Below are 12,308 nucleotides of genomic sequence, written 5' to 3'. Positions count from 1 at the left end.
ATATTCTTTGTGTGTTTGTCTAGCTTCTACATTTAACAATAGATAAACTAGAATCAAAAGTAATTACTACTATGATAGTTTAATTTTATATTTAAAAAATGTATTTTAAAATTTCTCTTTATTAAAGATAAAAATAATTACTTTTTTTGGAATTTAAACTACAAAAATTTAGTTGATGTGACGAACAGTACCATCTAATTGTAATTCAAAGATGATGAATGAAAATATATATAATTTACCATTTAATGTCTATCTTTTATTGAATCAACTAAAAATGAAAATGATTAAAAGTTCATGTAAGCTTTGAAAAGGTCAAGTTTTACATACCGTTAAAATATAATCAGAGAGCTAACCTATTTCAAAATTATGGTTATAAGGTGCAATCTTACACTTTTTGCACCCAAGAAGAACCTTCAATTTAATGCTCTTCTTGTATAGAACCGCTTGTATTGAGAATAATCCACAAGGGATGAGAATGGAAAAACTCTTAAGCCCACTAAGAATCAACTCCCGGTCTCATGGTTAGGATTGGAAACCATACTGTTAGGAATTTTAGGTTAATCCAATCTATGGTAATCACCCTAGAGGGGGGTGAATAGGGTGATGGTCTCTTTTCGCAAATTTAAATAAGTGAATGTAAGAGACAATTATATGCAAGTATATAATAATCAATATATAGACAATTGCATATAAATTAAAGAGTAGGGAAGAGAGAATGCAAACACAAGAGTTTATAGTGGTTCGGCGCAACCCGACCTACATCCACTCTCCTCTAGCTTCAATCCCGAGCTTGAGGTTCCACTAATCCAAGGCTTCCAAACCAAGCCTTTAAGCAATACAATTGGATTATGGTTCCAATTCACCCTCTTGGACTTTTGGCTCAAAGCACCCTTTACACTTCTCAAGAGATATCCCACTCTTGAACAACCCCTCAAGTGATACCCCACACTTGAGAAACTTCCTCTCAAATATTTACAAATGAATGATCTCTCAAATATCCTAGCACAAGAACTTTAAACTCAAATGATACAAGAAAAACTAGGATTGAATGGTGCACTAAAGATATGCAAGTTTTGAAATAATGGTGCACTAAAAAATACTCTTCCAAGGCTCAAATATAATCAAGAAAGATTTGGGAACGTTAAGCTCATAGAAACAATGAAGATTAGAACCTTTTTATAGAAGAAAAAAACCAAACTAGCCGTTGGGGGTTCGACCGGTTGACTAGCCGTTAACATTTAATGCTTAACAAGTGACTGTTGGGCCTCAACTAGACCTCAATAGGACCTTAACCGGACCTCAAATGGACCTCAACCGGTTGAGGTTTAACCTTGACTGGGAAGAGAAGGCCACTGGGAGAGAGAGAAACTTTTTGGCCTCTCTCAACCGGTCTTCGATCGGACAAGCACAACCGGTCAATCGATTGAACCGGTTGAGCCATTTTTTGGCTCAACACCCAACCTTTTTCAACTTAAAACCTTTTAACACAAGTTTGAAAATCATTTAACACAAGGTTTTAGTGGAAAACATGAAATCATCCAATTCTTAGAGATATTTAAAACAATATTACTATTGGATGATTTTGGTTCATAAATAAAGAATGAAATGCATGAAAGTCCTAGTGCACCAACAACCTTACAAAGAGATCTTATGAAGCTTTGGTCTTGAAAAACTCTTCTCTTTGAGGTGGTCTTTTTCTTCATGATTTTTCCTTGGCTTGATTTGTTTTTGTGATTGCCACTTTGGAAATCGTCTTGCCTAATCACACTTGAAATATGATCATTAGTTCTAAACCTTGTTTTGTTATCATCAAAATCAAGATTAACTAAACCTTGGTTTCACACATACCAATATCTTCACAATTGAACCACAAGACTAAGCAATTTCCATGTATTTGAATCTTGGTGGATACCATCAGCTACCATTGATGCATGTATCAGTCAATTCTAGGAAATCCCATACCCTAAGATTCAACATGGAGACAACAAAACCGTAAGAGAGAGTATGAGGGGTTGAATTACCTAGTTCACACAATTCTAAAAAGACAAACGTGCAATTTAGATTGCATAGAAATTTTATATTGTCACAGGGAATAAATTGTCTAAAGCAAAACAACTAAATAATATGAATCATTTGTTCTTACCTCATTGTAGATTGAAATTTCATATTTGTGCCAAGAATGCAAGACCTTTTATGGCTCCCAAGAAGGATTCCCAGTTCCAAATAGTACTTTAAAAGATGAATCCCTATTTTAATTGCAAAAAAAGAAAAAAAAAAAAACTAATGAGTAATAATATGAATTCATCTTTTTCTTAAGACAAACATTGTCATAAGTGTCTATAAAAAAGAACAAAATCTATAATACAAGTGCTCACAAGAATATCAAACTTACAATTCTTCATGTAAAGGAAAACCCATGTATAGCAATGTGGTTTCTCAAAAGCGGAGTCAATTAGTAGTTACCTAGAAAACAACCAAAACAGAATAACGATTACCAACCTTATCTATTAAAGCAAAAGCTTATTACAAGCTTTAACGATTTCACTAAGGGACGATGAGGATCTCATTCTAAAAGTGAATGAACTTTTAACAAAGATACACTACATTAAAAATGACTCAACTACCATGTTAACTTTTTTTACCATATGGTTAGGAAAATTTTGAGCATGACCACATTCTCAACCCTTAGTAAAGATTAAAAGGCTTTCACATTTTGTTGGGGGTTTGAGCAATGTGAGAGAACATGCATGATGCCTGAGCCATTCTCTAGGAAATGCTTGAAGAACATTTAACAACTTATAAAATTGTTTTTTTTTTCTAAATATTATTATTAAAATTAAAACAAGAAATGTAAGATAAACATAAATTAAATCGCATTCGATGCTTTTACCAGTAACCTTTCATCTTCTTTTCATTATGACCACATGAGAGAATGAAGCCCTAACACTAGATTCACTCCAAACATTGAGTGAGCAATATAAAACTTAAATTTCCTTTCTATCGGTATAATAATGAAAAAAATTATCATGGTATCAATGTAAAAATCTTATAAAAAAAAAAATCAAAAGCATTTAATTTTGAATGTAAAACAAGAAAAAATTGTTAATGCAAAATTTATTTGTATATTCATATTCATTGTTGCACAAACAACTATCTTCCATGATTAAAAGCAAATTTATATAACCATTTACATTGCTAAATTGGAAAAAAGGTCATGATGCAATAGAAACAATTGAGGAATAAAAAGAGTTACAAATTAGAAAGGCTTGAACTTCTCATTGAGTTTAGTTTAAGGTTAAATGACTAACAGATGAATTAGAAAACTATAATTCTAGTCATATAGAATGATGCATATGAACCAAAAAAAATGAGGATTTAAGGAGGAAATGCCAATTAGTAAATGCTATGAAAACAACAATGGCTATAGCATGCAGATTTAAAAAAAAAAAATGCAATTATATGAAAAATTCGAGTCTAGAATTGCAATTACATGACACATATGAACTGATACCAGTGAAATAGAAATTGGAATCACATGCACAATTTTTTTTTTAAAAATGGTGCATTTAGTACAACTCTTTTCGTTAAATAGAAATTTTCATCTGCTTATTAAATAATGAAAATTATTTTCTACCAAAACCTACAATTCAATAGACTAATAAACACCTATGTTCTGGAAGAGGATGGTATGCATAATGTACAACAAACTTTATTTAGAGGTAATCCATAGAAGGGATGATAAACCAGTCCCCCTAAGAGGAAACAATGTTTGAGTACAATGACATTCTTAACTCTCTCAGAGGTGTGACACCATGATTAAAAAGGCTTTCACATTTGATTAGGGTGAGAGAACAAGCATGGTGCAGCAAACATTCTCTATGAGGTGCTTGAAGAATGTGTAAGGGTTATAAAGATGGATTCCAAAAAAGTAATTATTATTAAAATCAAAATAGGAAATGTAAGATAAACAAATGAAAATAGCATACCATGCTTTTGCCAAGTACTCGTTCATCTTCTTGTCAATATGACATGAAGAGCTAACACCATATTTACTTCAGACATGAGATCTCCAATATGAAAGTGAATATTCCTTTTCGTTACAATAATAATGAAAAAGAATTTACCATGTTAGCAATGTAAAAGCCTGAAGAATAAATCAAAAGCATTTCATTTTGAATTTTAACCAAAAAAATTTGTTAACGCAAAAGATATATTTGTATATCCTTATTATTGCACAAACAACAAGGCATTAGATGGTAGTTATCTTCCATATGTAAAAGTGAATTTATGTAACTATTTGAATTGCTAATTTTTTTTTTTTTTAGAAAAAGAGGTGCGAGAATTTACAGAGTTTTAGTTTAAGGTTGAACAATTAATTGATGAATTAAAAAACCATAATTCCAATCATTTAGAGTGGTGCATGTGAGTGACGAAAGACTTCAATTAAAAAATAACAATTAGTAACCACTGCAAAAACAAAATTTGCATTCATATGCAAATCTAATAAAAAAAAAAAAGTGTTTATATAAAAAAAATGGAGCTGGAATTGCAATTACATGAAACATAGAAGCTGAGATATTGGCCAGATAAACAAGAGAAAAAAGCGACAGTTGTGAATTGGGGTACCTGATTGAAATTTTTACTGTTGTACAATGCCATCTAGATGGGGGAACTGAGCAATTCCAGGTCATTTTTTTCTTTTGTTTTTCCTGCACCTCAGTTTTAGCATAGGTCATCTCTTGATTTCCAGTGTTGCAAGTATTTGTAGCAGCCCTTCATCTGTTTCCCATCAAACAAATTCTTAGGGATCCAAACTCATACAAACCATAGCTGTTGCCATGCATCATTTCATGGTGTTTTCAGTCTCACAGTAGCTGAGCACAAGCCCCTCTGTAGCAAGTATTGGAAGATTAATTATCACAAGTCATAAAAGATAGCGATTTCTTCAATAATTAATAATGGTTAAGATTAAAAGAGGAACATAAACAAAGGAAAAAAAAGCGTACCATGCTCTTTCTATGTAACCTTTGAGCTTCTTTCAGAAATAATAAAATCAAGAGAAACAAGTGGACCTAATGTACAGAACAACAAGAAAAAACTGGAACAATTTGGAGAAGAAAATAATTAGTAAGTAGAATCTTTGATGGAAGATTACATAGAATTAAGGGTACCTGGTTGAACTTGTTATTGTTTTACAACATCATCAATTTCCATACTGAGGATGTGAGAAATCTTGGGTGAATCTTTTCCTTCGTCCTTGAGGCACCTCTTTTTTAGAATAGGATATCTCCCCATTACAAGGCATGCATGCAAGTCTTGGTGGCAGCCCTTCCTTTGGCACAAAGGACCGGAGCTTAGGAAAATGCTAATCCAGAAATAAATTATATAAGGAGTAGAACATCATAAATCACACAAACAAGCACATAAATTTTCTTTTGTGAATATTACCCTCTTTCATGGGAAAAAACTGTATACCTGTGACCCCTATGCTTGCCAAGATCAAGCCAATTAAATATAATCAGAATCTGGTGTATGAACCTCTTCCATGTCTTTAAAACCAAAAGAGTAACACTGATGCAACATTAATTAAAGATTGCATTAACAGGGAATGCAAAGAGAAGCAAACATTAAGGGTATTATATGGATTCTTCAAATTAATATATATAACTATTTGCCATGTATATAGACAAAGAACATGCAGGTGCAGCCAAACGCATGACAAGGAATGGAAAAGAGGTAGAAAGGGACTAAAAAAGCTTTACAGTCAAAGGAATGCACATGTCCTGTATTCAAGAACTTTTGGCTTATGGTGGTCTGTGGCCTTGCAAGCTAATGTCTTATTATTGTAAACAGGAGGTTGTGTTTCTTATAGCTGGAATGAGACCTAAGGAGAACACTTCTATTATTGTGGCTGAGTGCATGGCATAGAGATGATATCCAGATGGCAATTTTCAAAAAGGAATTGCAGTTGAATCCAAATTTGTTCTAGATGCTTCATTAAGACAGGAAATTATTCTGGGTGTCACATTAGGTAGCATGTTGGCAAAGTAAAAATTCATACTCCTTAGAGTATATAGTTTAAGAGGATCCAAGGGTTGTTATTTCAGTTTCTTTAACTCTTCCCTCTTTTTAAACTCCTAGTTTAGAAAGGATCCACTCTTCCCTCTCAGGGTTTGGTAATCTCCTTCCTTTAGAGAAGTTATTTCAACCCTCACGAAATCAGTCTTCAATAAATACATCTGATTATTTTTTTAATTCTGCAACCTTAATATTCATCACAAACATTCATACAGCTATTTAGATACACCAATTTCTTACCAGTACTCTTTGAGAGTTATTCTTGAGAGAATTATGATGTTCAGTATAAAGAGAAAAAAATAAAAAGCAAAAAATAAGAAGAAAAGAAAAGGTGGTAAGCGGGGGGGCATCATTGGATCTCATTTCCAACTCTCAGACCAAACCATAGAGTGAGGGAGGTCTTGATTGTTGATTGAACCAACAATTGCCCTCTCTTCAACTCTAAACTGATTATGAAAGAAGATGACATTTTATCCCTATAAGATTGGGCAAAATGTTACATGATCATGAGAGACTCCAAATACAAACTGATTATGAGTCATCAGGGCCTGGTTAAGTTACAGAAACTAACCAGAGATATTAGCAAACTCTCTTCTTCATCACTTGTAACATGAGTCATCAGGGCCGAGATTTTTACCAAGCCGTAAGCTTCACCTTCTTATGTATGTCATGGGCAGAGCATGCCCACTGTCGCAAACACAATGATACAAAAAGAATCATGTAACACTAAGTTATAAGAATTTTGGTGCAGAGACTTGAGCAATCATATAAAAATAGTCAAATGTGAAAGCTACAAAGACAGTAATGAAATATCATGTTACCTGGATAGGTTGCAATGGTCTTAGTCTACTTACTTTCTTGAACTTCTCGGATTTTGCGGGGGTTTTGTCATGTGCCCTGATTAGGGGATTTTACCTTCAGCTTATATTATATTGACATAAATTTGAGAGAACACATAAGAAATCAACACAAAATAAAACAGTGCTAAAGACAATTTGATGAAATGCAATGGTCAGTTTAAAAGTTTGAGAAAGTTATACCTCTACCTTTTTTGCAATACATATTTCCAAGCAGATGGCAGAATCCCAAGAAAACTTGGTATTAAACAAGGGAGCATTCCTGTGTAATCAAAGTACAAAAGAAAATCAAATAAAGGGGCTTCATTAACTTAATAAATGCAAATTTTGGATTAGAAGAAAGGCTAAAACAAAAATATCATAAATACCTTCTATTAATCAATGTTGATTGAAAAAGTATACTGGCTTTAAGCAAAATGACGCATCAGATATAAGGCCTCTTGCATTATAGAAAGGACGCATACTTTAATAGGTGTATCAGACATCTATCTCTATGTGGAAGTTGTGGGTTAGTTCTACAACTTCACAGCTTATTGTTGAGGAGAGCAACCCCTGATTACAGAACAAAAAGAAAAGAGTGGAATATTTTAGAGAAAGTAGTAAGGAGTAAGTAGAGTGTTTGATGGAAGATCAGAGGGAAATTGGGGGTACCTGATTGAAGTTTTTATTGTTGTACAATGTCATCTATTTCCACGTAAGGGATGTGGGCAATCTTAGACCAATCTTTTCCTTTGTCCTTGAGGCACCTCTTTTTCAGAATAGGACATCCTTTGATTACTAGTCTTTCAAGTGTTGACGGCAGCCCTTTCTTTGGCACAAAGGACCGGAGCTTAGGGCAGTCCGTGAATTGAAGGACTTTAAGAGAAATGAGGGTTTGGAGACCAATGGAGGCTATGGACTTCAAGTTGTTGAAATCAACTATGCAAAGAATGTTGAGAGATGTGGGAAGAAGCTGAGACCAATCATCCGTAAAAGAAATCACATCTGGAAATGGGCCATGGATCTCAAGAGACGTGAGTGTGTGGAGGCTCCGGGCAAATAGAGGCCTCCTCACATTGTTTTTGCCATTTGCAATGGTCAATGTTTTGAGGTTCGAAGTAGAAAACACTTCCAAAGAGGAGGACATCACGTCTGGACAGTTACATAGAAACAGGTTACGAAGAGAGGTGAGATTTTGCAACATCTTCCCTGGAATTGACTCTAGTTGATTGCAACCCCAAATGGAAAGTCCCTCGAGCGTGGAGGGAAAGTCGCCCCTTGGAATAGACTTGAGAGAGGAACATCCCCATACTTGCAGGCGTTCAAGACAACAAGTGTGGTGCATAATTCCATCAGGTAGAGACTCTAGTTTCCCACAATAGTGAATTATCAACGTCTTCAGGGTGGTGGGTAGCTCACCTCTTGGGAAGCCAATAAGAGATGAGCAATATGTGATTTTAAAGAACTCAAGGGCACGACTATTGATCATCATTCCATCTGGTAGTATCTCCAGACCCTCACAATTTTTCACCAAAAGATTTCTTAGCATGGGCGGCAAACCTGTCTCTGGGAATGACACCAGTTTAGGGCAATTCAGAATTACCAAATCTGTAAGAGATGTGAGGGTGTGCAATGCATTTGGCAGCTTCTCTAAGTTGGAACATCCTTTCACTTGTAAGTATTGAAGATTACGAGGCAGCCCCTGCTGTTCCAAGGAAACTACCCCATCACAACTAATGATCCATAAATCTCGCAAACTGCTAAGGCTTTCCAATCCCCTCAAACATGCCAACTCATCACATTGAATTATTCCCTGATCTTGAAGGGTTGTTAAGGGTTGTGCAAGCCCTTCCCATAAACAACTCGGCTTTGGAATTTCCTCAATGTATAATTGGGTGAGTGAGGGCATATCAACAACCCTACTTTTTAACATTCCCTCGTTGCATCTATTTACTTTCAAGTGAGTAAGAAATGGAAATCGTGGAATTGAAATTGTCAATTCTTGGCATTCTATAACATTAAGTGTCACAAGGCAAGCTAAGCAATCAGGCAAGTTGCTGAGTTTTGGACATTTTTTTATTTGAAGCCAACGGAGGCAAGGAAACAATGCTTTAGTTTCCCCACCCAATTTGGGAATTAACCAGTCTGACCACTCTGGCATATCCTCAAATGCCAGGCACTGCAAACACCGAAAAGGATTCACAATCTCCCCATAAAACTCTTTACCTATGCTTTTAATTTCATTCATGCCTTCAATAAACAAGTCTTTGAGTAAACACAGTCTTCCAAGTGGTGGCAACACACTGCATTTTTTACAACCTGCAAGTCTCAAAATAACCATTTTTGAGAATGACGGATCTCCTATCCACCGTGGGAATATTGTTCCGCCATAAAATGCAATAGTGAGTTTTTTCAAACTTTCATGAGGTTCCAACAGCTTAAGAACCTCTTCTTCATCACTTTTATTCCTTGAATTACCAAAATCCTTGCTCCACTCCATCTTTATCACTTGAATACTGGGTCTCTCCTTTAAATTAACATATCTCACATCTCTTGCATCAACAATATTGTCCAACCCTAAAATGGCAAGCTCCCCTTGAAGATTCAATAAATTCTTCAATTCTATTATTTGTGACCCATTACCTTCGCTCAGAATAAACTTAGACAACGTTTGCAAATTTATCAACTTGCTAATTTGGGGAGGCATCTCTTCCAATAGAGTTGAACCACTAATATCAAGGTGTCGAAGATTGATTAAATTCACAATGTCCACAGGTAATTTCATGAGTTTTCTACAATTGCATAATATCAATGATTGTAAATTATAAAGACTACTTATTGTTTCAGGCAACCTTTTGAGTGCAGTGTGAGATAAATTAAGGTATCGTAAATGTTTCAAATCACCAATTGAATCCGGTAACTCATTGATCTCATAACAACTCAAAGAGAGCACCCTTAAGTGTCTCAACTTTGGCAACAAGTAATGAAACACCTTAGCACTCAAGTAGGATTGCTCCTCATTATCTATGTTGATTGGTAGAGCAAAAAATGTTCGTAATTGCTCCCTTTGCTCACAAACTTCAAATTTTTTAAACACGTCGCACTTGCTACGCATGAACGACAAATGACGAGTGCTTTTAGAAATTTTATCTAGATTCTCAAAAGTGAAGCATATTTTTGCGGCAACATCTTGAGCTAGATCATTGATCAAGTCATGCATCACAAATCGCAATTCACGATTATTTGATGGTTGGAAGAAACATCTGGATAACAATTCATTAAAATAATCAGCACCTGAATCTTCTATTTGTCGATTATCTCCTTCTGCTTGATGAATTAAACCTTCGGCCATCCACAGTAAAATTAACTGCTTCTCCTCAAATTCATAATCCTTAGGAAACAATGCACAATAAGCAAAACATCTCTTTAAATGTGGAGACAGATGTTGATAGCTTAATCTCAATATGGGGACAATAGGGCATTTACTGGTATTCCAAATGTTGCTATCCAATACACGTTTCCACTCTTCAACTTGTGATTTGGAGCGTAAAAGTCCACCAACCATCTTTGCTGCTAAGGGTAAGCCACTGCATTTTTGTACTATCTTTTCACCAATGGATTTCAGATTCGGATGTTCATCAACATTTTTACTTTCAAAGGCATGCTCCACAAACACCGACCAACAATCATCATGAGATAAAGGCCTGAGAAAATGGTGATAATCGTCTGCTCTCATTAGTGATGCAACATTTGTATCTCGTGTTGTTACAACGATTTTACTTCCTCTTTTCCCAGACTTGAATGGGGCACGCAGCTGATTCCATTGCTCGTAGCTTTTAATGTTCCACACATCATCTAAAACTAGCAAAAACCTTTTTCCAGCCAGACTCTTGCTTAACTTGAGTTGCACTTGATTAAAGTCATCCCCATCACGTATTTCATCTGGAGACACTGCATTCAGTATTATCTTCGTCAACTTCTCTACGTCACTCTCATCTGAAACACACACCCACACCCTTGGCTCAAACTGCTTCACTATCTCATCGTCCCTGTATATGAACTGGGCCAGTGTAGTTTTCCCCATCCCACCTATGCCTACAATGGGAATGACCCCAAAGTTGCTTTCACCTGCTTCATCATTCAACAGCATGTCAATAATAACTTTTTTATCTTCATCCCTCCCGTGAACAGGTTCATTAATCAAAGATGTAGTGGGGGATCGTTGCCAAGTAGGAGCTGCTCCAGATGCAAACCTTTCCCCACTTTTTTCAACACCCGGGACCATATTAAAACCTAGCTTAGCTTTCCGGTTTGAAATATCGTCTAACCGCCCAGTGATTGCCTTGATCTTGGAGCCCATTTCGATATTAAACTTAACTTCACCAACAGGATTGGAACCAGTAAAGCAAGTGGGGATGAGGCTCCGTACCTTACTTGTGGTGGCCACCTGATCAGCACGATCTGCAATCAACCTGCGTCGCAACAGCTCGGTGGCGAACTCATCCAGCACATCCTCCATGTCGTAGGCCAAGTCTCGGAGATCGCCTACCCACTCTTTCACGGACAACTTTGTTACCTGCTTCTCCTCGGCTTCGTCCAGGACTTCCTTAATCATCCGCAGTTCCCTCTTCCACCCTTCCAGTTCAGCAATGACCTCCTCCCGGCGTGCAAACTTGAGCAAGTCAGAGGAAGCCAGCTTACCGAACAGAACTTCAACGGCAGCAGAAAGAACAGATTCTCCAACGACCTCCATTGCTGTTTGATTCTTTCCTGAAATCCAAGGACAGGGCGGTAGAGAGACAGATCGAAGAAACAAGTGAAGTTGAAAATTTGCTCTCCGCTGTGAAGACTTAGAGCAACAGATGTAGATTCCTTCCTGGGTCAATCAGCTTTGGTGTTGGTGGGCCGTGGAAGAGGTGCACATGGCCAGCTGCGACCTCAGTACATCAAATTTTCTTTTCCAAGAAATACATTTATTTTTTGGTTATTTTATTTTATTTTTAAATCTAATACGAATTCAAATAGGAAAGTTGCAAACATTTGAAAAATGTGAAAGGCTCGTTGAAACAACATTGTTTGATATAAAAAGATTAACTATGTTTTATTTTATACAATGACTAAGAATAATATTTAAAAGAAATAACCATTTTGAAATAATATGTATAATTTTAATCTCTATCATTATTAAAATAATGAAAAATAGTCACATCTTTTTTAATTATAATAAAAAATTCAAAATAAAAAAATTATTTTAAAAAGAAAAATTCTCTACAAAGATTAATAAATAAATATATAAAAGTTATAGTAAAAGAGACAAAATTCAAAATAATAACAAAAAATAAAAATAAATTTATTTATAGAATTTTGATTAGATTTAATTCAAATTGAGTTCTA

At 35.4% G+C, this 12,308-nt stretch overlaps 1 protein-coding gene across 15 annotated transcripts; it reads right to left on the bottom strand.

Annotated features, from left to right (window-relative positions):
- Positions 1–662: 662 nt before the first annotated feature.
- On the bottom strand, positions 663–11,871 carry LOC100255137 (putative disease resistance protein At3g14460). Of its 15 annotated transcripts, none has more exons than XM_059738259.1 (14): positions 7,587–11,871; positions 7,304–7,487; positions 7,119–7,197; positions 6,900–6,999; positions 6,650–6,765; positions 5,476–5,571; positions 5,172–5,365; positions 5,007–5,098; positions 4,627–4,890; positions 3,987–4,090; positions 2,393–2,463; positions 2,144–2,246; positions 1,849–1,963; positions 663–1,767 (listed from the first exon to the last, which is right to left on the bottom strand). In XM_059738259.1, the coding sequence occupies exon 1, from the start codon at positions 11,665–11,667 to the stop codon at positions 7,600–7,602; it is 4,068 nt and encodes a 1,355-aa protein (XP_059594242.1). In that variant the 5' UTR covers positions 11,668–11,871; the 3' UTR covers positions 663–1,767; positions 1,849–1,963; positions 2,144–2,246; positions 2,393–2,463; positions 3,987–4,090; positions 4,627–4,890; positions 5,007–5,098; positions 5,172–5,365; positions 5,476–5,571; positions 6,650–6,765; positions 6,900–6,999; positions 7,119–7,197; positions 7,304–7,487; positions 7,587–7,599. The 15 variants fall into 15 exon arrangements, with proteins under 15 accessions (XP_059594242.1, XP_059594237.1, XP_059594244.1 ...); XM_059738254.1 differs by having other exon boundaries at positions 5,007–5,072; XM_059738261.1 differs by having other exon boundaries at positions 5,007–5,072; positions 5,172–5,332.
- Between the last annotated feature and the right edge of the window lie 437 nt (positions 11,872–12,308).

This window comes from Vitis vinifera, chromosome 7, assembly GCF_030704535.1.
Source record: "Vitis vinifera cultivar Pinot Noir 40024 chromosome 7, ASM3070453v1".
In the NCBI taxonomy this organism is placed as follows: Eukaryota; Viridiplantae; Streptophyta; class Magnoliopsida; order Vitales; family Vitaceae; genus Vitis; species Vitis vinifera.
Note: the sequence above shows the minus strand (reverse complement) of the source record. Positions and strands in the feature narration are given on the sequence as shown.

Bases quoted from the DNA above. Each gene is read 5' to 3' on its own strand.
- LOC100255137 (XM_059738259.1), bottom strand. From the start codon at position 11,667: ATGGAGGTCGTTGGAGAATCTGTTCTTTCTGCTGCCGTTGAAGTTCTG.